The 27,319-nt window shown below is 42.7% G+C and overlaps 1 protein-coding gene across 2 annotated transcripts in view; it reads left to right on the forward strand.

Moving 5' to 3' along the window:
* Window positions 1-27,319, forward strand: part of Ptprb (protein tyrosine phosphatase receptor type B) — a 118,781-nt gene that overhangs the window by 47,044 nt on the left and 44,418 nt on the right. For both annotated transcript variants that reach the window (XM_038314945.1, XM_038314946.1), the window contains 7 exons: window positions 2,339-2,599; window positions 14,398-14,664; window positions 17,917-18,180; window positions 22,679-22,942; window positions 24,055-24,318; window positions 25,169-25,432; window positions 25,850-26,119. In XM_038314945.1, the coding sequence (XP_038170873.1) occupies window positions 2,339-2,599; window positions 14,398-14,664; window positions 17,917-18,180; window positions 22,679-22,942; window positions 24,055-24,318; window positions 25,169-25,432; window positions 25,850-26,119 (1,854 nt within the window). The remainder of the gene's footprint in view (window positions 1-2,338; window positions 2,600-14,397; window positions 14,665-17,916; window positions 18,181-22,678; window positions 22,943-24,054; window positions 24,319-25,168; window positions 25,433-25,849; window positions 26,120-27,319) is intronic.

Below are 27,319 nucleotides of genomic sequence, written 5' to 3' on the forward strand. Positions count from 1 at the left end.
CCAAGTTCAACATTTCTATGAAGATCGTTGGGGTGTAGAATAGCCCATACTTACAGTGAAACTCATCTCTCTTAGTCTTGCTTGCTAAAGAAATAACTACACTGATCCAGTGTTCTCATGAGAAGAATGCCAAACAGGATGATTGTGATAGCCACTTAACTGTATCTTTCAGGGACCTTTTCCTTTTCCAAATATTAATGTCTGACGGATAATGATCAAAGGCATGACCACCATAAGCAAGACACTCCGACCACTCACAGCACCGGGTGTCTTTGTCATCCCCCCCCCATATTTTGCCAATCACTTTAAGCAATCCAGAAATGTAAGGTGAATAAACAGTAGAGACCAGCATCATTGGCGCAATTCTAAGGAGAACCCTCCTCCAACTTTGATTTTTAATTTATTTCCTGCTCAATTTGTTTTCAGACTGTATCATTTCTTCCGTTTCTTCTGTGGAACCTCGTCTCCTAGTTTAGAAACTATCTGTTCTCTCCCAATAAGGTTCATGTCCATGTGGCTGGAGGATTCAGAAATCTGGCTCGGAGCAGTGTGCTTCTTTAAGGCTTGCCAGAATCCACACAAAACCCTTAACTGTCTCTCTCTGCACTTCTAAACACAAGTTGCAAAGCAATTCAACACTCTCTTGGGGCTACGGACCCAGTGTTCTGCCCTGTTGTTTGGCCTGGACCCCACATACTAGTATGGCTGCAATGTTCACACTGTTTCTTTAAAATTATGTCTTTCAGATACTTGATGATTTTCCCCAGAAACACATGCCCTTGATGGCCTAGGTGTTTTTGCAAACATCCTTAGAGTGAATGCAAAAAATTGAACCCCTTGTTTTGCACTTTTTTTTTCCAGGATTTTCTGGTTCCTTAAAGTAGCAAACAGGTAAAACATTTATCTAATTATTCTTTACCAGTAAAAATCAAGAGTCAGATATTGGGGTAAGAATTTTAATGATCAGAGAAGCTGTGGAGAAGCCACCAGTGACCTCTTATCTCTCCTCTTCCTCCATCCAAACGGCTGAGATCCTTTCAGTCCCACCTTACTACTTCCTGTTTCCTCTCTGTACTCAGTCCTCCAAAACCTCTATGGTTAATTTTGGTCAGCTAATGGCTAACTCCACCCTCTGACTCAAAGCAAACTTTACTGTCAGAATGTGATGGAAATATCACACAACAGCAAACCGATCTCATACCTTGGGCCAAAAAAAAAAAGGAAGAACAAAGGTATCTTTTTAAAAGCTACGCTTCCAGATGATGAATAAGGTAGCTTGAGGTAGGCCTTGACACAAACCAACACTGACTTGTTTACTAAAAATGAAGAAAGATGTGGTAATCCATTACCATGGAACTATAGAAAATTTCAAATCAAACTGTAGTTTCATACAATTGACTCTTTTTAAGATTTGGCTTCCGTCTTGTTTTGTGGAATCAATATTTTGCTGTTAGCAATACCTTCTAGAAATTATAGTGATAACGTCTTTTAAAGAAGTGGAAGAAATTAAGATCCTTTTAAGATAAGGGCTGCCCTTACTGAGATCTTTATTATAACTTTCCAGTTGCCTTCCCCTTCATGGCACAGCAGGGTTCCCTCAGAAACAAAGGGAGGGGCAGTTGGTCTTTTAAAGCTTTGAGAGTAGTAAAACATCCCCACTCCACTTAAATAAGCAATCATAGTCTATATGAACGCCCAGATCACGGAGTGCCCCAAAGTCAACGAGGAGACCAAATCCTGTATGTAAAAGCAAAGTGCCTTTATTTTTATTCAAGTTTGAACTCAGACTCTCCATGTGTCCAATGTATTGAAGAGATCATAGAAACCCGAGCTCAGTAGGGGTGGTATTTTTATAATAGCAAAGGTTGAGGTGAGGGATTTCTAAGGTTCAGGACCTCTGATTGGCTGACATTTGTCTAGGGATGTCCTGGTGAAAAGCGATGTGTGTGTGCTGGCAGGTGATCCTATCCACAATGGTTGGGACATTAGAAATTTCCTTTGGAGGGTCTGTTCCTGCGTGGCGTCTGGGTGGTATCCGTTTGTGGTCTTTCTTGGAACCAGGAATTGCTTTAGGGTGAACTGCTGAGACTCAGGCCTCTGTTGAGCTTGTCATGACTGGTCCAACAGTCTATTCCTTATAGTTTTGTGGTCATGGGATTTCTCTTAATGATTTTCAAAATAAGGATCTACAAGAATAGAGAAGTGTTGGGGCTGGAGAGATGGCTGAGCAGTTAAGAGCTCACCCTACTTCTGCAGAGCCCAGAACAAACGGTCTCTAAAATTTTCTAATGGCTGTGACTGGATCAATGACCTCAAGTCTCAATTGATTTTTCCTCAGTCCCCCTGGCTGTCCTCCAGCTTCGTGTCAAACATGCTAACGAGACATCACTGGGCATCATGTGGCAGGCCCCCGGAGGGGAATGGGAGAAATACATCATTTCCCTGACTGACAGAGACCTCTTAGTCATCCACAAATCCCTCTGCAAAGACACCAGAGAATTCACCTTTACGGACCTGGTCCCCGGAAGAAACTACAAGGCTACCATCACTACTATGAGTGGAGATTTAAAACAGTCATCTTCAACAAAAGGAAGAACGGGTAATAATATTCTCAGTTTTTACATTTTACAATGGTATCCTCTAAACTTGCACATATCTATGCTTATTAGGTACTTGGCATGCCATTAAGATCCTTTCTTTTGTATTCTCTATTTTACCAAATTTCTTCTTTTCCTTAGGAGTATTTTACTAATTAGAATGCAGTAGAGAATAACCTTCCCATGAAGTTGGACTGAAAAAGAGAACAGAAAAATGGGACCCTCCAGAGAATAGGAAGTATGGGCAAAAGTATTCTTTCTAATTATGAAAAGAGCAGGATATTTTATGTTGATTCTAACAGCTAAAGGAAAGGGGGATGTTGATATTGTCAGGGGAGGGGAAGGTGTTGTCATTCAGTGAGGGATACGGGATTGATAGCGCTATGAGAGAACTGGCTTTAAGAAGGAGAATGGATGATTGAACTTCAGTGTCCGCAGGGAAAGAAAGGACTTGAGTACCCATGCCAGCAGGTGCACATGCAATGTTGACCCCGGCTCCTAGAATCCCCATCGTTTTCTCGGTGATGTAGGAAACAGTATCCCTACCAAGACTGGTGTTAGCAGTGTCGATGCCCTGGGTTGTCTTTCCCTCTTTCTGCAGTTTTTTTTTTTTTGGTTTTTCGAGACAGAGTTTCTCTGTGGCTTTGGAGCCTGTCCTGGAACTAGCTCTTGTAGACCAGGCTGGTCTCGAACTCACAGAGATCCACCTGCCTCTGCCTCCCGAGTGCTGGGATTAAAGGCGTGCGCCACCACCGCCCGGCTCTCTTTCTGCAGTTTTGTTGAAATTGTTTGAGTGTTTGCCTGCATGTTTGTATGTGCGCTGCTATGTGTGTGTGAGCTCCGGAGGAGGCTGGAAGAGAATGTCCTGTCCCCAGGAACTGGAGGAACAGGGAGTTGTGAGCCAGTCTGTGATCGCTAGGAAACAAACCCAGGTCCTCTCCAAGAGCAAGTGTTCTCAGCTGCTGAGCCCCCTCCGTTCCCTGTATTTCTCTTTGTAAATTGTACCTCCCCAAAACATGGCTTTGTGAAGTCATGCTCTGTTCAGCCTTTCTTTCAACTTAACCACCTGTTTGTCTTTCTTTCCTGTGTTTCAGAAGTTCCAAGAAAGAGGGTTTGTCCTTTGTTCTGAAGGACATTTTTTAAATTCCTTATTGAAAAGTCCTATGGACAAACTCTCTCTGCTTTTACTTTTTTTTTTCTTTTCTGGGTGTGTCTTGATGTAGATCTCAGTCTTGCAAAGCAGTTTTCCTATGTTTTTGTCTTGAAAGGTATTTTCTATCAGGACCCTGGAAGGATTTTTCTAGTTTCTCTGGTACTTATTGTCTGTTAAGAAGAAGGCTTCCGGTCTAATCCTTCCTTTCCCATGAGAAGTCCATTTAATATGGCCATTATAACAACCACCCCCTTTACCTCTGCCGTCCTGCTGTTCCAGAGGAACAATCTAGGTACAGAAATCCTTTCGCTCCTTTACCCGAGATTGTTTGGGATGTCTGTTCTTTCAGATCACCGTCTTTCCTCAATTAACTCTCTAGCACTGTCTCTTGCCTCCTTTCCATTCCCCATTTGTAACAAGCTTTACAGTTGACGTATTCACTTCCTGGTCTGCAGTCTGCATGATTGCTTCAGCTGTTTGTTTCAGCTCATGAATTCTTCTTTCCAGCTCTCTCAGCTCTCTCTCACCTATTAAATTCCGTTATAGTTTTGACTTTTATATATTCTCTTTGGTTTTCTTCTCTCTATATATGTTATTTTGCCTTCTAGTTAAATAAATACTACACTCACACACACACACAGACCCACAGTGTCTCTCTCTTTCTGTCTCTCTCCCTTCCTACCTCTCTCTCTCTCTCTCTCTCTCTCTCTCTCTCTCTCTCATACACACACGTACAATGAACAAGAGTTTTATGACTGAGCTATCTCCCAAGTAAGTCCTTTAGACATGTTTTAGCTGTACTCTTTTATAACTATATGTAAATTTAAATATAGCAATATTTACATATAATTATATGTAAATAAAAATGTTAGCTTTGCATTCTGTCAGTCATTATACTGCAATCTGAACTTCAGCAGTCAAGGGCTACTGTTTGTTGATTTTGGAGGCTATTTGCTCATACTGCTTTATTTCTTTAAATGTTTCTCTCTTTTTTTCTATAAGCTTATATTCCTTGGAATCTTAGTCTATGAGTATTCTCTAGGGCTTTGTTTGAAGGTGCATTTCAGAAAGAACTTTCATCTGATTCTTCCCTAAGCCCAGGACTGCTGTCAATTCAGTACTAGTTTAACATAATTAGTTCATCTGAGGATTTTTGAACACGTGCATTTGGGGATTCCAGCTGTGAAATTACCTGGCACGAGTGAGAAGGAAACACAGAACACGCAACAAACCCGCTTAGGAGTTTATAGAGGGAGTGTGTACAGGCCTGGGGAAGTCAGTGTGCAGAGAGAGAGATGGCGCGTCCAGCTTTTAAAAGCTGCCTAACGCATGTGCACGGGGGTTGACATGATAATGTCATACACAGATGACAGGGCTCACGCATACACGCAAGGGCTTAGCTGAGTCATACGTGGATGATGCAACCACACCGCACATGGGTCACACAGGGCCCTTTAACATCCGTGGGGCCATTAGGCACTTCTGCCTGAGGGCACATGCATGGCCCAAAAAGTGTCAGCCTTATTGTGGCTGAAATCGTAACATTCCACCCTTTTGTTTATTATAAAAATTTGGGGGAGTTTGGGGGTCTTTAATGGGTGGGAATGGGGTGTCGTAAGGTCTCTCATGACTACTTCCTGCTGATTTTGTGGGCGTCAGAGAGTTGAGATGCTTGACCACGTCCTGGGATGGCTGATTACTTTTGTGGTTTTTTTCTGGGCTCTGTAGAACTGCCTGGCTGGCAGCTTGGACCTTGCAAAATGCTGGAAAGGCAGAAAAATATGTCAGGAAAAAAATTTTAGATCCCGGTGATTAAGGGAGGAGAGTCCCAAGATGGTAGGTAGAAAAGGCTTTTGGGGGGAGGTGGAGGAGGGAATTTTCCAGGAGTTCCCAAGACCAGGAATGATAAGGGAAGAATTAAATAATAGGGTGAGTCTGGTTCATTTAGATAGGTCCAATTGGCTCCCTGGAGCTTATGAAAAAAACTGTTTGAAAAGAAATAAATTTTAGACATATTAAAAACTTATGATTACAATGATATAGTGTTAGAATGGAAGATGGTGGAGAGGGGGAAGGAAAAGAAGGGGAAATTATTAGAAAGGATAATTATTAGACCCCTCAGTGTTTTACCCGAAGCAAATGTTAAGGCAGTTGTTCTCTTTAGCATCATAGTATCACCTTACCCTCCAGGAGACACTGCTGCAGTCAGTGATAAACCTGTTATGCTAAAGTCTGTTTTGTGAGTTTTTGGAGTCTGGGGCTGTGAATGTCCCCAAACTCATTATTGTTTCTTACCACCTGGGCTTTTGACAGTCCTTATACCTCCAGCTCTATGTTTAATGGTGGTCCCTGTAATAACAGCTGAGTGGTTAACTGGAAATTTAAGTATGACACTTAAGAAGTTGGTAAAGCAGATAAAGGAGAAAGAGGAAGATGGAGAACATATGGAGTTTTGGGCACAGGGGAGTCGAGTACAGTGATGAGACTTTTATTTTTCTGGAACTGGAGAAAAAGTGGCTGATCTTGGTGTTTTCTGGAACTTAAGGGAACAGGGCCTTTTTGAGTTGCCATATATGAGGGAGTATCTTGAGCTGAAAGAGTAAAAGGTTTAAGATGGGACAGGTGAATCCAATTAGGAAGTCCCTCAAGCTTGGCAGCTGTGGGAGTTACAAGAATTACTTTAAAGGGGCCCTGCCATTTAGGGGAAAAGGGTGGGGGGAGTTTATCTAGGGGAGAAAATAGTACCTGATCTCCTATTTTAATCAGCAGTGGGCATGAACTGGCACATGGTTGAGGTAATGAGTAGTTGGTAAAATCTCATAATAGGGAGCAATGATGGGTTAACAGCAGAGTAAGCAGGTGATCAGGAAGGGGAGAGGTTTGAGGTGAGAGGCCAGGGCTTAAAACTAGCCACCCATACATGAGTTCAAAGGGCAAGATGAAAAGGTAGCTTTTGGGAAGAGCCCTAAGCCTAAAAAGGGCCAGAGGCAAAAGTTTTGCCCAGTTACATGAAGCTCCTGTGACATCTTAACAAGAACATCTTTTAAGGAATGGTTAGTTTGTTCTACCTTCCCTGAAGACTGAGGGTGGTGTGGGATATGAAAATGCCAGGGAATGTTAAAAGCCTTGGACAAAGTTCGAGAAATCTGGGAGGTAAACTCTGGCCATTATCTGACTGAAGAGAACTTGGGATTCTAAACCAGGTGATAATTTCTCAGAGAAAAACATCAGAAATTGTCTGGGTGCTCTTATTAGTGGTGGGAAACGCTTCAATCCATCTAGACATGGTGTCCACCAAAACCAGGAGATATTTAACTCATCTGACTATGGGCATATGAGTAAAACCAAGCTGCCAATCAGTTCATGGAAGGGAGACCCTGGCCTGGTGGGTGAGGAAAGGGAAACTACAATCTTTGGTCTTGGGATCTGACTTTTGACAGATTTTCCAAGAGGCAGTGATAGCTTTTAAGAACTCTTAAGTCCTGAGGGGTAGGCTGGAGGTAAGCCTTGACAAAATGAAACAGAGCTTTGCTATTAGGATGAAAGAGCTGATGTAGGTAGGACAGAATTTGCTGTGTATCAGGGGGTGTCTGCGAGAATGTGGGCTGCACTATATGAACTCCCTGAGGTGATTGAGGTAGGTTTAGGCTCTGGAATGCTGCTGTCCTAGCTGCTTGGTCAGCCCAGTAAAGGCAAAGATATTTTGAGATTGAGAGCTGAGAGGAATAGAGAAAAAAAACATTCTTAAGATCCAGAACTGAGAAGTGGGAGGTTCCTGGGGGTACAGTGGAAAGAAGTGTGTAAAGGTTAGGCACTACAGGATGAAGAGGGACCACTGCGGAGTTAGTGAGCTGGAGGTCTTGAACCAAGCGATAGGTTCCATTGGGATTTTTAACAACAAGTATAGGGGTATTAAAGGGAGAACAGGTGGGGCGAAGTAGTTTTTTTCTTAGAAGGTCAGAGATAATAGGCTTAAGTCCCCTAAGGCTCTGGAGAGAGAGGGGGTACTGAGCTTAAGTAATATTAGGGTCTTGTAATTGGATAATGATGGGGGAATGGTGTTTATCATCAGAGAAGTTTGGGGTGTCCCAGACTTGGGGGGCTACCTGGGAGGCTGGTAGAGGAAAAGATACAATGGAGCTAGGAGGTTGGGAGGCTAGAAGGAGGAGGAGGGGAGCTGTTGGTAAGTCTGAGGTAAGGTATATAGAAGGACCAAACAAAATGGAAGCTCCTACTTTTGCTAAAAAAAAAAAATCTCTTCCCATAAGAGGTACTGGGTAGGTTGGCATGAGTAAAAATGAATGAGTGAGATAAATATCCCTAAAAACACAGTTAAGTGGTGGGGTCTGCTGAGGTAGATAAGGTTGTCCCCCGACCCTGACAATAGGGAAACTAGAAGGAGAGGTAGGCCCCCAGAATTCCCTCAGTACCAAGTATTTGGCTCTGCTGTTCAAGAGAAAGGAGATGGGCTGTCCTGATACCATGGTGTTTACCCATGGCTTCCTGTTACAGATGATGGTTGTAGGTCAAAGGTGCCAAGGCAGCCTCATTCATCCATGGCCAGACCTAGAAGATCGACTTGGGAATTTTCTAGATTTGATGTCTCTATGCCACTATGTGCATGAGGACAATCGGCTGCCCAATGTCCTTCCCTATGGCATCTTGGACAAGGTCTTGTGGGATCAAGATGAGGATTAGGGCATGCTTGGGGCCAGTGACCAGCTCTACCACATTTGAAACATGGGCCTGGTGGTTCTCAAGCCACAGGGGCAAGGGAGCAGCACAGACAGCACAGATCAGGCAGTCTGTCACCTTGGCTGATCAGAGAGCCATGGCTAGCAGGTGACAGTGATGACTGTGGGCTTTGTCATTCTTCGCATGGTACACCTTAAAAGCCAACTCTAAGACTTCTGCCTGCAGGGCCAAGGGGCCTTTCTCCAAACATCTAAGTTTAGCCCTAATGTCAGGATAGCACTGAGAAAAAAAAAATGAGTCATGAGTAACTGTCAGCCTTCCATGGTTTCTGGATCTAAGTTAGTATATTGTAACAGGGCTTTAGTGAGGAGTGCAAAAACTGCAGAAGAATTTTCCTTCATATCTTGAATGACCTCTGAGAGCTTATTATAGTTTGCTGACTTGAAGGCAGCCTTATGGAGACCTGCCAGGAGGCAAGTCAAAAACCGATCCCTAGCTAAAATTCTACCTGGAGTGTTATAGTACCAGTGTGGTTCCTGCTCAGGGACCACCTCTGCACCTGGAGGGTGTGTTCATGTGTTTGGTGAATCTAATCTGCATGTAGTTTTCACTGTTCCGAAACTCACCTGCACTCTTCGGGAAGTAGGCTATTAGATAGGATCATATAGATATCATGAAAGGTAAGATTGTAAGACTGGGTAATATATTGGAATTGCTTTATGAAAGAGGTAGAATTAGACATATAGGACCCCAGTTTTTGTTCTATGTGGGAGAGTTCTGAGAGGGAGAAAGGAACGTGTACCCTAACCAATCCATCTATGCCGGCCACTTCTATCAATGAGAGAACTGCAGCTGGCTTGGCTTGGTCAGTGTTGGGTTCCATAGCAGCAAGTGAATGTGTGAGAGGAGGGGTAAATGTGGGTGCTAATGCTGGGCGACTGTTGTGGCCAGACACTGGAAAGGAGGAATGTCCAGCGGGGATAGTCGAGTAGTTAGTCGGGGTGGGGGGAGAGAACTGAAGAGGACAGTGGAGCCTGAGTAGTGTGGGTGCAAGTGAAGGGAGGTGGTGAGGCAGGAGGGAGTAAAGGAGCAGAAGTATCTGTCTGTTGAATCGGGAAGGTGTGGATTCCTTAGCTGGGTCCAGATCAGGAGCTGAAGGAACAGGGGTAGCTGCCTGCTGAGGTCAAAAATGCAGGGGTTTGTTAGCTGGATCCAGAGTGGAAGTAGAGTGTTCTTCTGACTCAGATGGCACAGCCAGGAACATGTGAGCAGGCAAACAACTTGCAAAGACAGAGGGATTAGGCTTAGAGCTTAGATAGTAAACATCTTGGATGTAAGGAGACTCCTTCCATTTGCCGGTGTGCTGACAGTAGTTAGAAAGTTCCCATAGAATATCAGGATCAAAGGTGCCATTAGGCAGCCACTTTAAATTGTTATCTAAATTGTAACGAGGCCATTTTTTGAACAAAGACAGACAAGTGTGGGAATCTGTAAGTAGGGCATTAAGGCTTGGGTTTTTAGGGCCTCTAAAAGGCATCCCAGGGTGTAGGCTTGATTGATGGGTCTTGGATGGCTTGCTACCCATAGCTGAAACCATGAAAACCCATGAAAACAGTGACACCACAAGCCTTATAGGGGGCCATCTCCCCTCTATAGGTGGGGTGTGATGGTGGCAAGCACCGCAGGGCTTGAAGGAGAGCATCCTCTACCTACACGTGGGGTGTCAAAGCCTGACTGGCTCCTTGTGGGGGGAAGCCAGAGAGGCCATGGCAGGGACCACTGAGGAGTGGTCCAAAAGAAAAGAAAAGAAAAAAGGAGAAAGAAAAAAATATGAGAGTCTCTTGACTCCCCAGTCACGGGAAGACTGACCCCAGGTCATCCAAACATGAATTTAGTTTAGCTAAGGGAGGCAATCTAGAGATGAATGTCAGCAAAGGGCTCAACTGTAGCTGTGAAGGCTGTGGGTGGGGGCTGTCCCCCTGTTTCTAGGAACACCAGAAGATTTCCAGGAGCTCAACAGTCAATTCCTCAGGTTCAGAGAAACGGTTAAGCTGACCAGAATGGGGGAAACTCACCAATTGAAACCAGTGGTGTGCATAGAAATCGCGCTCAGGCAGATGGAACACATGGTTGTTGTGAAAAAAAAAATACCCAGTTCAGGATCCCAACCCCAGGAGAAGGGCTTGGGGCCAGAGAGCCTCCCAAGTCTCATGGAACCAATGAAATTACCTGACACAAGTGAGAAAGAAACACGGAACACACAACAAACACGCTTAGGAGTTTATTAGAGTGGGCATGTACAGGCCTGGGGAAGTCAGTGTGCAGAGAGAGAGAGATGGCGTGTCCAGCTTTTAAAAGCTGCCTAGTACATGCACACAGAGGGTTGACGTGGGCACGTCATATGCAGATGACAGGGCTCACGCATGTGTGCAAGGGCTTAGCCGAGTCATACGTGGATGATGCAACCACACCACATGTGGGTCACGCAGGGTCCTTTAACATCCCCGGGGCCATTAGGCACTTCTGCCTGAGGGCTTGTCTGCACATACATAGCCCTAGAACCTAGAAGTGTCAGCCTTATTGTGGCTGAAATCATAACAAGCTACATGCACACAGAAAGTACTTCAAGGTTAGGAATTTTCAAGAAGGCTTGGGTGTTAGATCCACGGCAGAGACATTTCCCAGCACATATAAAATCATAAAGTCTACAAAAAAAATCTTGAAGGAAATGGTTTTCTCCTGCAGATGCTATGAAGGCTGCCGTGGTATGGGAAACAGAGAAGGAATAGACTTTGAGGATACAGTTCTATGTGGGCTCAGCCATCACCCTACCAAGCCCAAGAGTCCTCCACTTTACCTCCCATCTGCAGCAGTCCACAGCGCTGTAAAAGCAAAGTGTGGATTCATGTCTGAAACATATGCCGAAGGCAACAGCTTGCTTCAGTACTTCAGTGACCAGTTACTTACCAGCCTCTGAGAATGCCTTGTGTTCTTGACAATGTATTGTTCCATTTGTTTTTATTTTTTATCCAATAGGTAGGATACAGTTATTGGAGTGATTCTTCATGGTATTAGTCAAGCATATGGCTGGAAATGAAAGCCCAAGGCATTGCTTTGTCCCCTAATAATTTCATCACCCCTACCACTCATATTGTTCAGTGATATAGTAAGCATAATATCGTATTTGTTTAACTTTTCAAGGAAGTGCTGGTCTCTCTTCTACAGCAATAGAAACGTTTCTTTTCTTATGTTTAGAGATGGGGGTCTCACTATGGTGCCCAGGATAGTCTCAAACTCCTGGGCTCAAGAAATCCTTCTGTTTCAGCCACTCTATTAGTTAGCTGGGATTGTAGACATTTGCCACCATGCCCAGCTAGATTATAAAACTTTACATTTCTATAAACAATGTATGAGTGTTCCAGGCAGTACTTGGTGTCTCTTTTTTTATCTTAAAATTAAACCTTTCCAGTAGGTGTGTTAGTGGGTTCTCACGTCCACTGACTTGAGAACCCTTCCCTGTGCCTTTTTACTATCTTTTATCTCCTTTGGGAAAGGTTATGTCAGATATTTTGCTAATTGTTCAATACCATTGTTTTCTTAACAAACAGATTTGTGTGTGTGTGTGTGTGTGTGTGTGTGTGTGTGTGTGGTGTACACATGTGTGAGCTCATGTATAAGCAGGTACACTCACACACCTGAGTGACTGTGGCACCCAGAGGTTAATGTCAAGATGTCTCCTTTCATCTATATTTTTAAAGTACGTTTGTTCGTTTTTCTCGGTGAGTCTGTGGGCATGCACATACTATAGCACCCATGAGGGGATCGGAAGAAAACTTGTGGGAGTCAGTGCTCTCTCCTTCTACCGCGTGAGTCCCAGGAATGGACACAAGTGGTCAGGCACGGAAGCCAGTGGCTTACCCTGCTGAGACACCTCACCAGCCCAACAAACAAAAGTTTGGAGACTTCTTATTCTTATACACAAGTTAGAAACATGTGTTGCAAATGTTTTCTTGTGGTGTGTTGCTCGTTTTCTTATTGTTGAATTTAATGTGTTTTGGTGAGTAGCCGTGCTTAATTTGACATCTGACTGTTAAGGCCATTCATAGACAATGCTTTTGGTAGCATACTTGAAAGCTCAGCCTAACAAAGGGCCACAGAAATCTTCCCTGGAATACTTATAGGTTTAGACTTACACCATGGGCCTATAAACCATTCTTGTATTAAATTTTAATTGCCCTATATTGCTATTAAATATTATTATGTTAATATATAAATGTTAAATATGAATCAAAGTTTCCTTTTTCATATGCACATCTAATAATTCCAGAGATATTTGTTGAAAATGCTACCCTTCTTCAAAAAATTGTCTTATGATTCTTTCTAGAAATAGTCTCTATATATAGGTATACACACATATATAAACACATATGTTTTATATGCATAGATATATGTACACACATGTACATATATGTGTGGTTATGTGTATATTACATACATGTACGTGTATAGGCATTTGTGCACATGCATATGTAGCATATAGATACATATACGCACATACATGTGTATATACATATAAATATGTGTGTGTATTTGTATGTATAGTATACATGTGTGTATGTACATTAACATACATATAGGAAGTATAGGAACTATAATTATCAAAACACCTAAAACAAAATATAATATATATATATAGAGAGAGAGAGGGGGGACAGACTCTATATGTATGTATACATTAATCTTTTTCTGGGACATCTCATTTTTCCATTCCTTTCTGTCTGTCTTTTGCCAGTTTTATTTACACGGTCCTGATTACTATAACTTTCTAGTAAAATTGGCTGACATTTGTCCTTAAGCTGTGTTTTTGTGATTAGTGGGGTTTGAAGGTTTGTTTTCTTTTGTTTTAACTGTTTTGATAATTATAGTTCCTTTATTTCACATATACATTTTAAAACCAGAAGGTTTTAAAACCAGCCTGTGTTTTGTAACACTTTTGGTCAATATATTTGCATCTTAATACAAAAGTTATTGAACTTTGGGAAGGGAGTCTATTAAAGCTCTGGTTGTTATAATTTAAGAAAGGTGTGCAAAGAGAAGCAAGTGTATCTGTGAACATCAACTAATGGATGTTTTGGAAGCGACAGTAGTTGATAATTTAGAAAAAGGTCACAAGCTCAGGGGTGAGAGAGCTCTAGCTTGGATAGCTGATTGATTAGTTATCAAGCTGTGGTGTAAGATTAAAAAGTTCCTATTCTATGAGCTTCGGTTTCCTCCTTAGTAAAAGAAATATGAAATCAACTTTATAGGTGCTTGTGTATATTAGATAATATACCCTCTAAAATGCCTTCTGCTCTAACTGAAAGGTAGTAGGTGTTCACTATTTACTATAATAGTCATTGCTGTCATTGTATATATTATATAGCATTTTCATGAACAATAGCAATAGAGAATATTGCAATAGCAATGGAGAATATACTTACAAGGAAGTGACCAACTTTCTAGGCCATAACCTAACCACCAGCTTGAAGGAATTTCCCATTGCTACCCTGTAACATTGGCTCTGGTAGATTGCGTGGTTTTGTCTTCTTGTATAATAAAAATGGATAAAATTATACTAAATAAGAAGGTTCTTTAAAGCAACAGTTTCTGTTACATAAAAGTTATAGCCCAGTAATAAGCATCGTAGTCTCATTATTAGACTTAACTGACTTTGATTAATGGGAAACTGTTATATAAACAGCTGGCTAAAGTGATTGAACCCTGTAGAGGAATAAGCGTCCATATGTCACAAGAAACAGAGTGAAACACCCATGGCAAAAACAAACAAAACATGTTTATACCTGCAGCTCTTTAGTCTGTCTCCACTGTGACTTTCTGACTCCTCGTTCTTATTATACTTGCCTTGGGGTGACTAAGCGTCATGGGTTTTCATCTTCTACCACTGCTTTTTAGTGCCTGCCCACGTGACTGACTTGCATGTTAGCAACCAAGGGATGACCAGCAGTCTGTTCACGAACTGGACCAAGGCCTTGGGAGATGTGGAGTTCTACCAAGTCTTACTGATCCATGAGAATGTGGTCATCAAAAACGAGACCGTCCCCAGTGAGACCAGCAGATACAGCTTCCACGCTCTGAAACCCGGCAGCCTCTACTCGGTGGTGGTGACCACAGTGAGCGGAGGGATTTCTTCCCGGCAGGTGGTGGCGGAAGGCCGAACAGGTAAGAAGTGCCGATTTGTGTCTGCAGCTTCCAGATACGTCAGTACGTGGAGCCGCCTTCCGTTTTGAACATCCTAAAATGAAATGTAATTTTCCAGTGGCTTATGCAGAGTCTTGCTATGGTGCCCAGGCTGACTCTGAACTTTCTGGCTCTTATCTCAGCCTCCTGCCTCAGCTTCTCCAATAGCTGGGACAACAGGAATATACTGCTGTACTCCTGTAGAAGTCACATATATGTTTTGTAAGCAATATCATCAACTGCTTAGTGCTGAATGCCACCTAAACGGTGCCCCTGGCCTTCATTGTTCTTGTCAGTTGGAACTGCGAGCTAAGAAGATAAATAAGTATCAATGTGGCTACTGTGTCAGAGAAGCTCAGCACCACAAAAAGGTGGAATTTTTCTACATCATACATTGGAAGCCCATAAAAGTAATATATTATTTCATATAATATATGAAATTTATGTTCCAGTTTCTTAGGGAAAAATATACAAACCCAACTGAAGCTTTGATAACTATGGTTAAGCTCAGAATCAGGTCAATAACTTTGACCTTTTAATTTTACAAGATTATTATAAGTTGGATTCAGGCGTCTTTACCTATAAACCCAGTGCTCAGATAGCAATTAAGAGTTGTGATGTCATGTATAAGTCTGCCAAAACCACCAGTGTCCCATACTTCGCTGTCTTAATGAACTGCTTCCAATAACTTGCAGAGGAGCAGCTATGAAATTGAGCCCATGTCTCTTGGTCTTAGTAGAAATTCACTGACGCGTGCCAGTGCTCTCTTTCTGTGGCACTAGATATAAGAAGATACCGGTGTCTTTCCTGAGACCTGACACCCTCTCCCTTCTCTTGTAAGAGTTACTGGCACCATGATTCAGTGTAGCATGGTCGGGGTGGAGGGCTGAAAATTTGAGAAGGCCCGTGTGCCCATCTTCCTGTGAGTTACAGCCCGTATTGGTCAGGTTAGAGGGACTTGTTTCCTGTCGCACTACTGGGCAATGTGGTCGCTCCTGACCAGACAACTCTACTGACTGTTTCTTCTCCAAGTACAAATCAAGATCCAGGCTCCTACCACCTGACAGTTTCCTTCCTCTGGATTCCCACAACTCTTTCCACTCCTGCAAAGAACAGAGGTAGAGATCAGACATGGTCTGGAAGAGATTAGTAGGCCTGAAAGCAGGGGTAGCTTTTCTAGCCTCATTGCGCTGGACGGAGCTGATGTTTGGCTGTAGTTAGTGTCATCTGACTGCAGGGGAAGCTGAGAAATATGGTCTAGATGCGTTTTAAGAGGAAAGGGAGTCAGTTGGTGAGCTAGTCATACTCTGTCCGGGGTTCATTTCTATTTTAAACACCACAAAGGATTGGGAATGTATTTGTTTCACAGACACAAAACCTTGAATTTAATCCAAGTATCACCGAAAGAAAAAACTATCACAATACTAATAGACATACCACAAAGGCTATCCTACTCGTTATAATGTACTAAAGTAGTATGGTCTCTGATATCACTTGAAATCAGTGAATATTTGGAATAAATGGGACTTTATTTTATAAATCATTTCTATTCCTGTACTTTAAGCATAATCAGAAATATCAGTATTGTATTTGGTTCATGTTATACAAACGAAGCATTCACTAAGTTGATGAGAAAGTCTATGAAGAATAATTATAAAATTTTGAGAACAAAAGTTCTGAACAAATATGTGTGTTATCCAACCGTTGTCCTGAGAGAGGAAAAATGTGCCACTATTGTAGATACTTAATGACTAAGGCTTTCGGAAACTCTCTAAATTAGTACAGGTTTTACATAGCACACTATAAAATAGTTCAGTGGCTAAGACCATAATGATAATCATTAGCGTTTCTTCAATTATCTCATATATTTCTCAACATTCAAATAATTTTGGAAAGTCTTCTTCTAGCTCACACAAGCTTCCTCAGAGTTGAAGCAGGCACACGAAAACCTTCCCAGCCTAGATAGAATGAATGGTAGGAACTGAAGTTTGGCGTTTCAGATATTTGATCAATCTAATCCCAAGCTAAGGAAATTCTAGAGAAGTACCCAATAACTTGTATATCTATTTCATCTTAAGTGAGTTTCACTTTTGGAAAAACTCCTGATGATTCTGTCTTTTCTAATAGCATGTGCACAGCTCATCAGTGGTATGTGAGATGGACTTTGGGCTTAATTCATAAAAGTCAGGCCATAGCGAGCATAAGGACTCTCAGGTGTCACTGAGCCGAATCCTGTCCTTCGTGTGCCGTGCAGCAGCCCTGACGATTACATGAAAACAGACAACAGAGAGTTAGACAGCCCATGATGAGACAGCAGTACAGTCTGTGTACTGTAAGAGTTCCATATGCCATCACCAAAGGCAGTAGTACTGTGTGCTAGATACTCACCTCCAACACCTAAGGAACCTCTTACTCACTACCACACTTAACTAATATCTCAGTCTGAACTTGTAACTTAAGGCACCTGTGTCTGTTCCATGTTTATGCACCTGGGAAATACAAGTCTCTGGGTAAATGTTTGTGGCATCAACCTCAAGATGGCTTTCCCAGTCCTGGTCATGGTTTTCTCTGCCCAGTCTCCGGACAGACAGGCTTCCAGGATGTGCTTTGAGGCTTCCAGCCACTAGAGGGCAGAAAACGCTTTGCAAAGGGATAAGCAGCGCCTCCAGATGTGTTTCCTATTAAACATCCCAGGAAAAAAAAAAAAAAAAAAAAAAAAAAAACTGGTCACATGAAAGTCAAAGGCGACCCAGAGTCTAAGTTCAAGTATCTTTGCTTTTGTTTTTCTGTTTGGTTGCGTTCATTTTTCTTTTTCTTTTTTGGTTTGGGTTTGTTTTTTTTTTGTTTTTTTGTTTTTTTTTTGAGTTAGATTCAATGTGATTCATTTGGACTTTGGACTTTTAAGTCTGTGTTCCTTTTTCTACCAAAACCCTCCCGGCATATTCCCATAAAATATCCCCTAAAACACTCCCTACACAGAAACCCCATAAAGTCACAGAGGTGGCACACTTGGGTTATGAGGCATCCAAATGGCCTCCTAGTGATGTTTTTCTTCAGCCTTTTGCTGAAAGATAGTTTGTCTTCCCAAAGCCTCTACAGATCTTAATACCTCCTTAACTTCATGTGTGACCAGCTCAGGTCTCCCAATCCACAGTTTTTATTGAGCACAATAGTGAATTCAAACTTGTAATTCTGTTTTCGTTGACGGTTCTTCCTCCTTGTGTGAACTCACAGTCCCTTCCAGCGTGAGTGGAGTCACGGTCAACAATTCTGGCCGCAATGATTACCTCAGTGTTTCCTGGCTGCCAGCTCTTGGAGACGTGGATAACTACGTGGTGACCCTCTCCCACGACGGCAAGGTGGTTCAGTCCCTCATCATTGCCAAGTCTGTCAGCGAGTGTTCATTCAGCTCCCTCACCCCAGGCCGCCTCTACAATGTGACCATAACCACCAGGAGTGGCAGTTACGCCAGTCACTCCTTCAGCGAAGAACGGACAGGTAAGGATTACGAGGGCACAGGGCTCTGAGAAACAGGTCAGCTGTGTGACTCTGAGCATCTCGGACCTGCAGTAGTCCTGGATAAAAGGCCGTTAACATCACAAAAATTGCTCTGTAGTCTTGCTATTTTAGCTGAAAATATATATATATATATATATATATATATATGAGCAGATGTTACATTTTCAGGAACACTGTCCTAGCTTTCATAACTAGAATTTATAGTGTATTTAAATAGAACAACAATTATTTATGTTTAGGGAGTGTTCTTTGCTTACTAGAACATGGGTGCGTATACACTAACTAATTAATCCTTACACAGTCCTTTCTCAGAAAGTCATTATTATTCCCATTTTACAGATAAGAAAACCAAGCATCAAGGTTAAGTAATTTATTTGCCCAACTGTTATTGTTGTTGAGTTGCCAGAAAATTTTAGACCTTGGGCTTAAACTTAGGTCTGATTAACCCCAGAACCTACCAGGCTCTTGACTCCATAGTCTTACCTGAAATACGTGACAGCCAAGCCTACTGTGCCTCCTCTGCACACAAAGTAAAAATGGTACCCTTTATAGTTCCTAGACCAGGGAGCAAAATTCTTAGCAGATGAATGCCAGGTCTTTGACATGCTGGAAAGAACGAAATATAGACAACCACCATTTTTCCTGATGCATTCATACTCTCTGGGGTTTACATCTGAATTCTGCTTAAGGTTGACATCAATATTCTGTCAAGTCTTCTCCACGGGACTCTGAAATTGTTGTTTTCCAATGATCATCTGGGATGGTGACATCATCCTGGTAGTGAGCCTAGATGCTGGGGCTAAGTAGGAACTTACTACCTTCCAGGTAGAGGAATAATCAGAGTCAAGGGTTTCCACCGGATTACCCATAAGGAAACTCTAGAAACACGCTAACCCATGAAGTTGTAAGGAGTAAGAACGGGTCGGCAATTCCCTTTTACACTTCCTTTCAGTATCTTTTAATTATGTGTGCCTTTGCGTGGCTATATGCATGTGAGCACAGGTGCTCACTGAAGTCTAGAAGGGGGTGTCCCGTCCCCTAGAGCTGGAGTTTGGGGTGGTTCCGAGCCAGCTGCTGTGGGTACTGGGGACCAAGCTCAGGTCCTCTGTGAGAACACTAAACACTCTTGACCTCTTAGCTGTCACTGTAGCCCCTGGGTCTTTGAGGAGGAAGTATCTGGCTTTCTAGTTCACAGGCCTTATGCCCCCTGTCCCCAACTAAGAGCCACCTCTTCGCCTTGTTACAGAATGCTAGCTAGCATCGAAGTGGTCCTTCTGCCTTCTCATTTGGAAACCATGAAAATCCCAGAAACAAAGTGTGGCTTTTCCAAGGTCACGTGTCTGAACTGTGGCGAAGTTCAGCCATTACATCCGACCAAATTTGGAAGCACTAATCAGGAACAGAAACTTTTCTCTACTATCAAATAATCTAAAGTATAATTATACTGATAATTACAGTTGTGACGTAGACCTGAAAAGCCGATTATCAGTCCCGGAGTAATCTTACATCAGGGCAACATTATCAATCAACTCAGGGCTTAAAACTGACTGGGAATGAAAGCTATTGTAGTAATCTGCGACTAACAGTTCACCCACATCACTGGCAGTCTCTCTGCAAATGACTCTGCTAAGATCTTCCCAAATGTGAGAAATATGCTATCTTCTCCTCAGCGCAGACTCTTTACTTTCTCAACAGCGTGAACTTGGATCTGGTGCGTGACTGACAGAGGCCAATGACTCTAACAGGAGACTTGTATCTGAGTTGCTGTCAGACTGGTTTAGGCTGGCTGTCTTAATGCTCTTTAACTTTCCCAAAGCTCTCCTCCATTTGGGCAAACAGAGCAATGTTTCTAATCCCATGTCACATCATCCTCTTGCCGGGCACTGAAGCCGTCCTCACAAACAGCTCCGAGTTCCACCTGGAGAGCCCTTTATTGACTTAGCACCACGCTCAGCTACTTCTTCTTCCTGTAGTAATTGCTTTGCCTTGAGTAAATTGCCAAGATCACCGGCCATCCTTAGTCCGTGCGTACAGTATCATTTCAGAACGTCTCATCCCTGCAGTGGCTGAATGCTAACAGAACTGTAACTGGTTTCAGGTGAAGCCCTGTCATTGTTACAGACCTTTGGTGTGCTATGTTCTAAAATAAAATTGATCAGTAAATATAATCCAGCCAAAGATATTAATACAACCTGTGTAAAAGCAGCATGAAAAAAAATGAAGTATAAAGTGCCAAAATGATGGAATTTCTGGCTCTTGTATGATTTGGGAGAAAGTAAAAGAAAAGGACATGGGTTTGGCATATGCCAGAGCAGACTTCCTGTGACGTAAACCAAACTCCCACAGTCCTAGAGGTGTTCAAAAGAGCTAAAAAAGACCGAAAATTGGAAGGGAGACTCGATGCTCCAGATCAAGCATGGGCCTCTTGTCCATGCCCCTTCCTGTGAATATCCAGGCCTGGTTCTAATCAAATAAAAACAGATACGGAGCTAGGAGATGGCTCAGTCAGCAAAATGACTGCCACACAAACATGGAAACCTGAGTTTGGGTCTCCAGCACCCACATTAAAGCCTGGCGTGGTGCTGTGGCAAGGAAGGCGGCTTGTTCATCCCAGCCACCCGGCTAACTTAGCCCCGAAATAACCACATAGAAACTGTATTAATTAAAACACTGCTTGGCCCATTAGCTCTAACTTCTTATTGGCTAAGTATTATATCTCAGTTTAACCCATTTCTATTAATCTGTGCATCGCCACATGGCAGTGACTTACCGGGAAAAACTCGGCATGTCTGTCTCTGGTGGCTCCATGGCAGCTCTCTCCTTGACTCTGCTTTTTTCCTCCCAGAAGCAAGTTCTGTCTTTCCTGCCTACCTAAGTTCTGCCCTATCAACTAGGCCAAGGCAGTTTCTTTATTCATTAACCAATGAAAGCCACATACATACAGAAGGACCTCCCACACCATGGTGCCACACATCTGCCACAGTAGAACGTTGGGCCTGGCCTAGGAAGACAGAGATAGGCAGATAGGAGCCAATTGGTCGGCCTACCCAGTCAGACTGACAAGTTCTAGGTCCAGTGAGTGACCCTCTCTCAATAAATAAGGTGGGAAACAATCAAGGAAGATGTCAATATCTGACCCCTATTTTTGTTTGAGCACACACATGCACACACGCTCGCTCACGCACACACACACACATACATACACACACACACACACACACACACACACACACATGTACATACACCATGTATATACATCCCACAAACAGGCGAGAGAGAGAACTTATTTATTTTTGAATCAAAATTCAGACCTAAATTGAAAGCTAGACCATCCTTTAATATCAGAATTGCTTTATTTTGCAATGTTTCTAGTAAAAGGCAATTTCCTATTCATGAAGAAGGAAAACATGAGCCCATGGAATCATTTGTTTATATATCTATTGGAAAGAGGCTCAGGTTTGCAAAATAGCATTAGTCATAATTCTTGCTTCAAAAAAAAGCACACATCAGTTGACACTTTGATTTTTCTAGGCATCTAGCTAGTGATTTTTATGAATTTAAAATGGCATGAGAAACTGCTGCCTAAAATAAAAGCTAGCTAGGATTTTGACGGTAATCTGTGTCCAATCAGGTCTGACTAATCCATCCTACGATAGCCAATGTCCTGACTCATCGTGCTCACCTCTTCCTTGCATAGCTTTACTTATGTACGGTCCTAGCTTAATGTCTTTCATTTCTTAGTTGTTTTGACATAAGAAGGCATTTGATGTATGTAAGAAGTATGTCATCTTTCAGGGACTTGAATTTCCGAAGTTATCATTATGTTGCTTAGATTTGCTCACAGTTCACATTTTGATAATAAAAGCAAGATATCCAAATGTCTGTGTTTCAAGTGAATAAGAAATTAATTATGAGAACTGTGTGATAGTTCACTGTGTACACACAGAAGTTCATTGTGTGACCTCTGTGGAAGAACATGAAAGACGTCTTCTCCCATAGCTGGCTGGGTCAGGTTTTCAGTTTTGCTGAAGGAATACAGAATTGGGGTCTGGGTTTGATTTCTTTCATCACTAGTGACTCAGAACATCTCTTTATATATGTACTCATATGTGTTTCCTCTTCTATTTTTCTTTTGAGTTTTTTTATACTTTCTTGTAAACGTGAGTCACCAATATATGCTGTGGTCATTAATATGTGCTCTATCCTTCATATTAGGCTCTAGTTATCATTTTAATGTTCCATCTTATAAGAGACATTCTGTTTGTCATTTATTAGATTAGAATGCATTCATTAGGTTTTGCTAAAAGGTCACTTTAAGTAACACAACTATATTTCCCCTTTATGATGTATAGGTCTGAGATTTTTCTTTTCAATGCACAGGATAAAAACTAGCTTCTTTGTTTTATTGTCTCAGGGTGTTATCTGTGATCAACTGCTCTCCCAGAACCACTAAAGCTTTCATTGTTCTCTTTTCCAGTACCTGACAAGGTCCAGGGAATCAGTGTTAGCAACTCTGCCAGGAGTGACTACTTAAAGGTGTCCTGGGTACATGCCACTGGAGACTTCGATCACTATGAAGTCACCATCAAAAACAAAAACAGCTTCACTCAAACCAAAAGCATTCCGAAGTCGGAAAACGAGTGTGTATTTGTTCAACTCATCCCTGGACGCCTGTACAGTGTCACCGTCAGTACCAAAAGTGGACAGTATGAAGCTAGTGAACAAGGGAATGGGAGAACGAGTAAGTGGAGGGGTACCAGAAGTGCGGGTGACCAGACTAGGAGGTCACTGAATAAGTTCATGGAAACCCTGAGTTCTCTCTACTTCCTGACCACTCAGCTATAGTCCCGATAGCTCTCACCTTGGGCTCACATCACTCAGTCAATCAATGAACTATCATTACATCACTCAGCCAGGCAATGGCCTACCATTACATCACTCAGGCAACCAATGGTCTACCATTACATCACTCAGCCAACCAATGATCTACCATTACATCACTCAGCCAAGCAATGGCCTACCATTACATCACTCAGGCAACCAATGGTCTACCATTACATCACTCAGGCAACCAATGGTCTGCCATTACATCACTCAGGCAACCAATGGTCTGCCATTACATCACTCAGGCAACCAATGGTCTGCCATTACATCACTCAGGCAACCAATGGTCTGCCATTACATCACTCAGGCAACCAATGGTCTGCCATTACATCACTCAGGCAACCAATGGTCTGCCATTACATCACTCAGGCAACCAATGGTCTGCCATTATATCACTCAGGCAACCAATGGTCTGCCATTATATCACTCAGGCAACCAATGGTCTGCCATTACATCACTCAGGCAACCAATGGTCTACCATTACATCACTCAGGCAACCAATGGTCTACCATTACATCACTCAGCCAAGCAATGGCCTACCATTACATCACTCAGGCAACCAATGGCCTACCATTACATCACTCAGCCAGGCAATGGCCTGCTGTTACAGGATATTGGTAGATCAAAAGCAAGCACAGTGAGGGAGGGATCAAAATGTGTCTCATTTTTCTTTCCTGTCTTCTTGCATTAAGGCATAAAATTATAGACATCTTGTTTTATCGTCTGAGATCATAACTCATTTTATAATTATATTCTACCAACATGTAGCATATGAGATTTATGTCAGGGGGAAAAAAATCACAACCTAAGTAGTTGCTTTCAATTTTTCTTGTTTAATTATGCATGAAGTAACTCAAGGTTTTTCAGGGGGTGAGAGATGTTTGGCAGTTCCTTGAGCGTGAGTCATAGATTGTGTAGGTAAACTTGATCAACCACGTTCCTGAAATATCTTCCCATTTTTCTCCCCAGTCCCAGAGCCTGTGAAGAACCTCACACTTCGCAACAGGAGCACCGAGGACCTCCATGTGACCTGGTCACTGGCCCATGGGGACGTTGACCAGTATGAGGTCCAGCTGCTCTTCAACGACATGAAGGTCTTTCCTCCTATTCACCTTGTGAACACCGCAACTGAGTATCAGTTCACGGCGCTCACACCAGGGCGCCATTACAAAATCCTTGTCCTGACCATCAGTGGCGACGTTCAGCAGTCGGCCTTCATTGAGGGCCTCACGGGTAATTGGAAGTACTGTTCTTCAGCCTGAGTGGACACAGTGATGTATGTAAGGGGTTAGATAACGCAGGTATTTAGACTTGGAGACATGAGGGACTGGAAGAAGCATGAAGTTGTCCTGGTTGACAAGGACATCGTCAAGGCAGGATTAACAAAAGTGCCTTATGGTGTGGAGGTGACAAGGACTCTTTTAGAGAAATCAACACTGAAAGGGTGTGCCTAGCTGGGTCTTCCGGAATTCACAGATTATATTATATATTTCATAAATAACTCTCTGGCTGGGGTGTCCGTTTTTTGGAGCTACCTAATAAGCTACCACACTTATTTAATAATATAAATTGACAGCTTAGTGGGGGACAGTACCACAGCAAAATATATTCTCTGTCCAGTCTTCGTTACTATTATCAACATTGATAGGTTTTTCTTATGAAGAAAGATACAGAGGTTAAATAATTTGCCACTTATCACATAGCTAGTAAAGAAGAAAACCAAGTCTTGGACAGAGACGATGAACTACCCCTCAATATACGGCTAGTGTTTTTATTTCTCTCATTGGCCTGATCTCCCTCTGAACTTTCTCCCCTTAACTTCTGTTCTGGCAGAAGAGGCAGGGGAAAAGGAAAGAAACAAAATTTGTATTTATTTCTCCACATGCATTCTTTCAGTAAATGATAAACGATTTAAAAAGCCTGGCCTGGGGAGGCGCTAGGGAGAGAGCTCAAGGCTTTGCACAATAGGCAAGCACAGTAGCCGGGAGCCACATCCCCAGCCCAGCCTGGAAACTTTAGTTGAATATCCCCATGGTTCATTTATTTCTTAAGCGAGGGTTTTAAAGCTTATTTTCTTTTTCAGTTCCCAGTACTGTCAAAAATATTCACATTTCTGCCAACGGAGCCACAGATCGATTGACAGTAACCTGGACGCCTGGTGGTGGGGATGTTGACTCCTATGTGGTGTCAGCGTTCAGGCAGAATGAGAAGGTTCAGTCCCAGAGCATCCCGAAGCAAGTCGCAGAGCACACTTTCCACGGGCTGGAGCCCGGTGCCAAGTACAGGATCGCCGTCGCTTCTGTTAGTGGGTCCCTGAGCAACCAGATAGACGCACATGGGCAGACGGGTGAGCTCTAGCTGGTGAAGGCCCCGATGGGAGAGGGCTCTCTGGTTCTCGGAAATGGACCAGTGAATGGATAGACTTAGCAAACTGGTGAAAATCTAATTTAAAACTAAGTGTGTACATTTTCTGACAGTTTTATGAGCATTTCTCATCTTTATTTTTTTTGTTTTAATAGAGTTTTTTTTTTATTAAATGTGATGGGGGAAATGTACACTTGCTAAAAATTTATTTCACTTTTTATTTATAGACAGAAGTCTTCAGAACTATGTACTTTTCAAAATTTGATTTTTTTTTCAAATTATTTTTAAGGAACAATAGCATAGTTTTGTGCCCTTTGGTTTTCCAAATTTTTCCTCGATTGACTATTTTACCCTAAATGGTGGAGCCTGAGTTTTCTAGCTTCTCCTGTTCAATTTGCAGTTCCCGCACCTGTCCAGGGAGTCGTTGCCGATAATGCCTACAGCAGTAACTCCTTAACCGTAAGCTGGCAGAAAGCTGCTGGCATGGCTGAGAGATACGCTATCCTGCTTCTCAGCGAGAACGGGCTTCTCCTGAGCAACACGTCAGAGCCGGCTACCGCTAAGCAGCACAAATTTGAAGATCTAACGCCAGGCAAGAAATACAAGATGCACATCCTAACTGTCAGCGGAGGCCTCTTTAGCAAGGAAGCCCAGGCTGAAGGCCGAACAGGTAATTAACACGATGTCGTGTCTTGGGCCAGCTGGTTTCCTTGTCTACCATAGTGTAGACGCTGTAAGGTGAGAGACGGGCGATGCTGGAAAAAGCTCTTGACGCTGTAGTCACGCCCATTCTGACGTCACACTCCCACACCAGTCAGTCAGTCCCCATAACCTCAGTATACCACGCTCCCATTTCTGATTTATCGTTAAAAACTGCACTGCTAGTTTACCGTTGCCGAAGCCGACCCTGCTATGGACTCGGTTGTTTGGAGCAGTGCAAATGTGTTAGCATATAGTCCTCAAAAAGTCAGAAGCTGGGATTAAAATAAGATGTCAGGTGATGACAAAACACTTCCTAGGTTCCTGTTTCTCTCCCCTTCTGCTTCCCCGCCCCCAACTTTTTGAGGAATCTCCTTCCGGGACTTCAAGTGGGCACCACAGAGCAGTTACCATGGTTCCCTACCACTGTCTTGTCTCTCAGCCAGCTCCGTGGGGACCCAGTGCTGAAGTTTTCTGTGTCTGTGGTTCTCTGCTGCTTCCTCATCTGTGGCCGGTCGCTTGGGAGCTCCTCCAACCAGCCAGAAGTAAAATCAACTCTTCTCAAACCAGTCCAAAAATCAGAAGCAGAGAGAATTCTTCCAAAAGCATTTTACAAAAGTAACGCTATGTTGATACCAAACCCAGACAAGGAGAAAACAACAACAACAACAAAAAAGACTGTAGACTAATATCGCTAATGAACACAGAAGAGCTCTAGCAAGTCTCGCCCAACAAGAACCAACAAACCGTTCATCATGATCAGAGGGCTTGCCTTGTGGATGCTAGGATAGTTCAATACATGCAAATCTGCATCTAAGATCTCCACAGTACAGAAAAGGCATCCAATGTCAACCAACCTCTGCTCATGATTTTTAAAAGTAGGCAAATTGGATCTAGGAGCATAATGAAAGCCATACATAAGGAACACTTGGCCAACATCATACTGAATGAGAAGAAAGCTGAACTTTCCCCTAAGATCTAGAACCGTGGTTCTCACCCTTCCTAATGCCGCGACCCTTTAATAAAGTTCCTCATATTACAATGACCCCCCTAGTCATACAGTAATTTTTGTTGCTACTTCATAACTGTAATTTTGCTACTGTTATGAATTGTAATGTAAATGTCTGTGGTTTCTGATGTCTTAGTTGACCCCATGAAAGGGTCATTCAGC

The sequence above is a fragment of the Arvicola amphibius genome, chromosome 17, assembly GCF_903992535.2.
Source record: "Arvicola amphibius chromosome 17, mArvAmp1.2, whole genome shotgun sequence".
Taxonomy (NCBI): Eukaryota; Metazoa; Chordata; class Mammalia; order Rodentia; family Cricetidae; genus Arvicola; species Arvicola amphibius.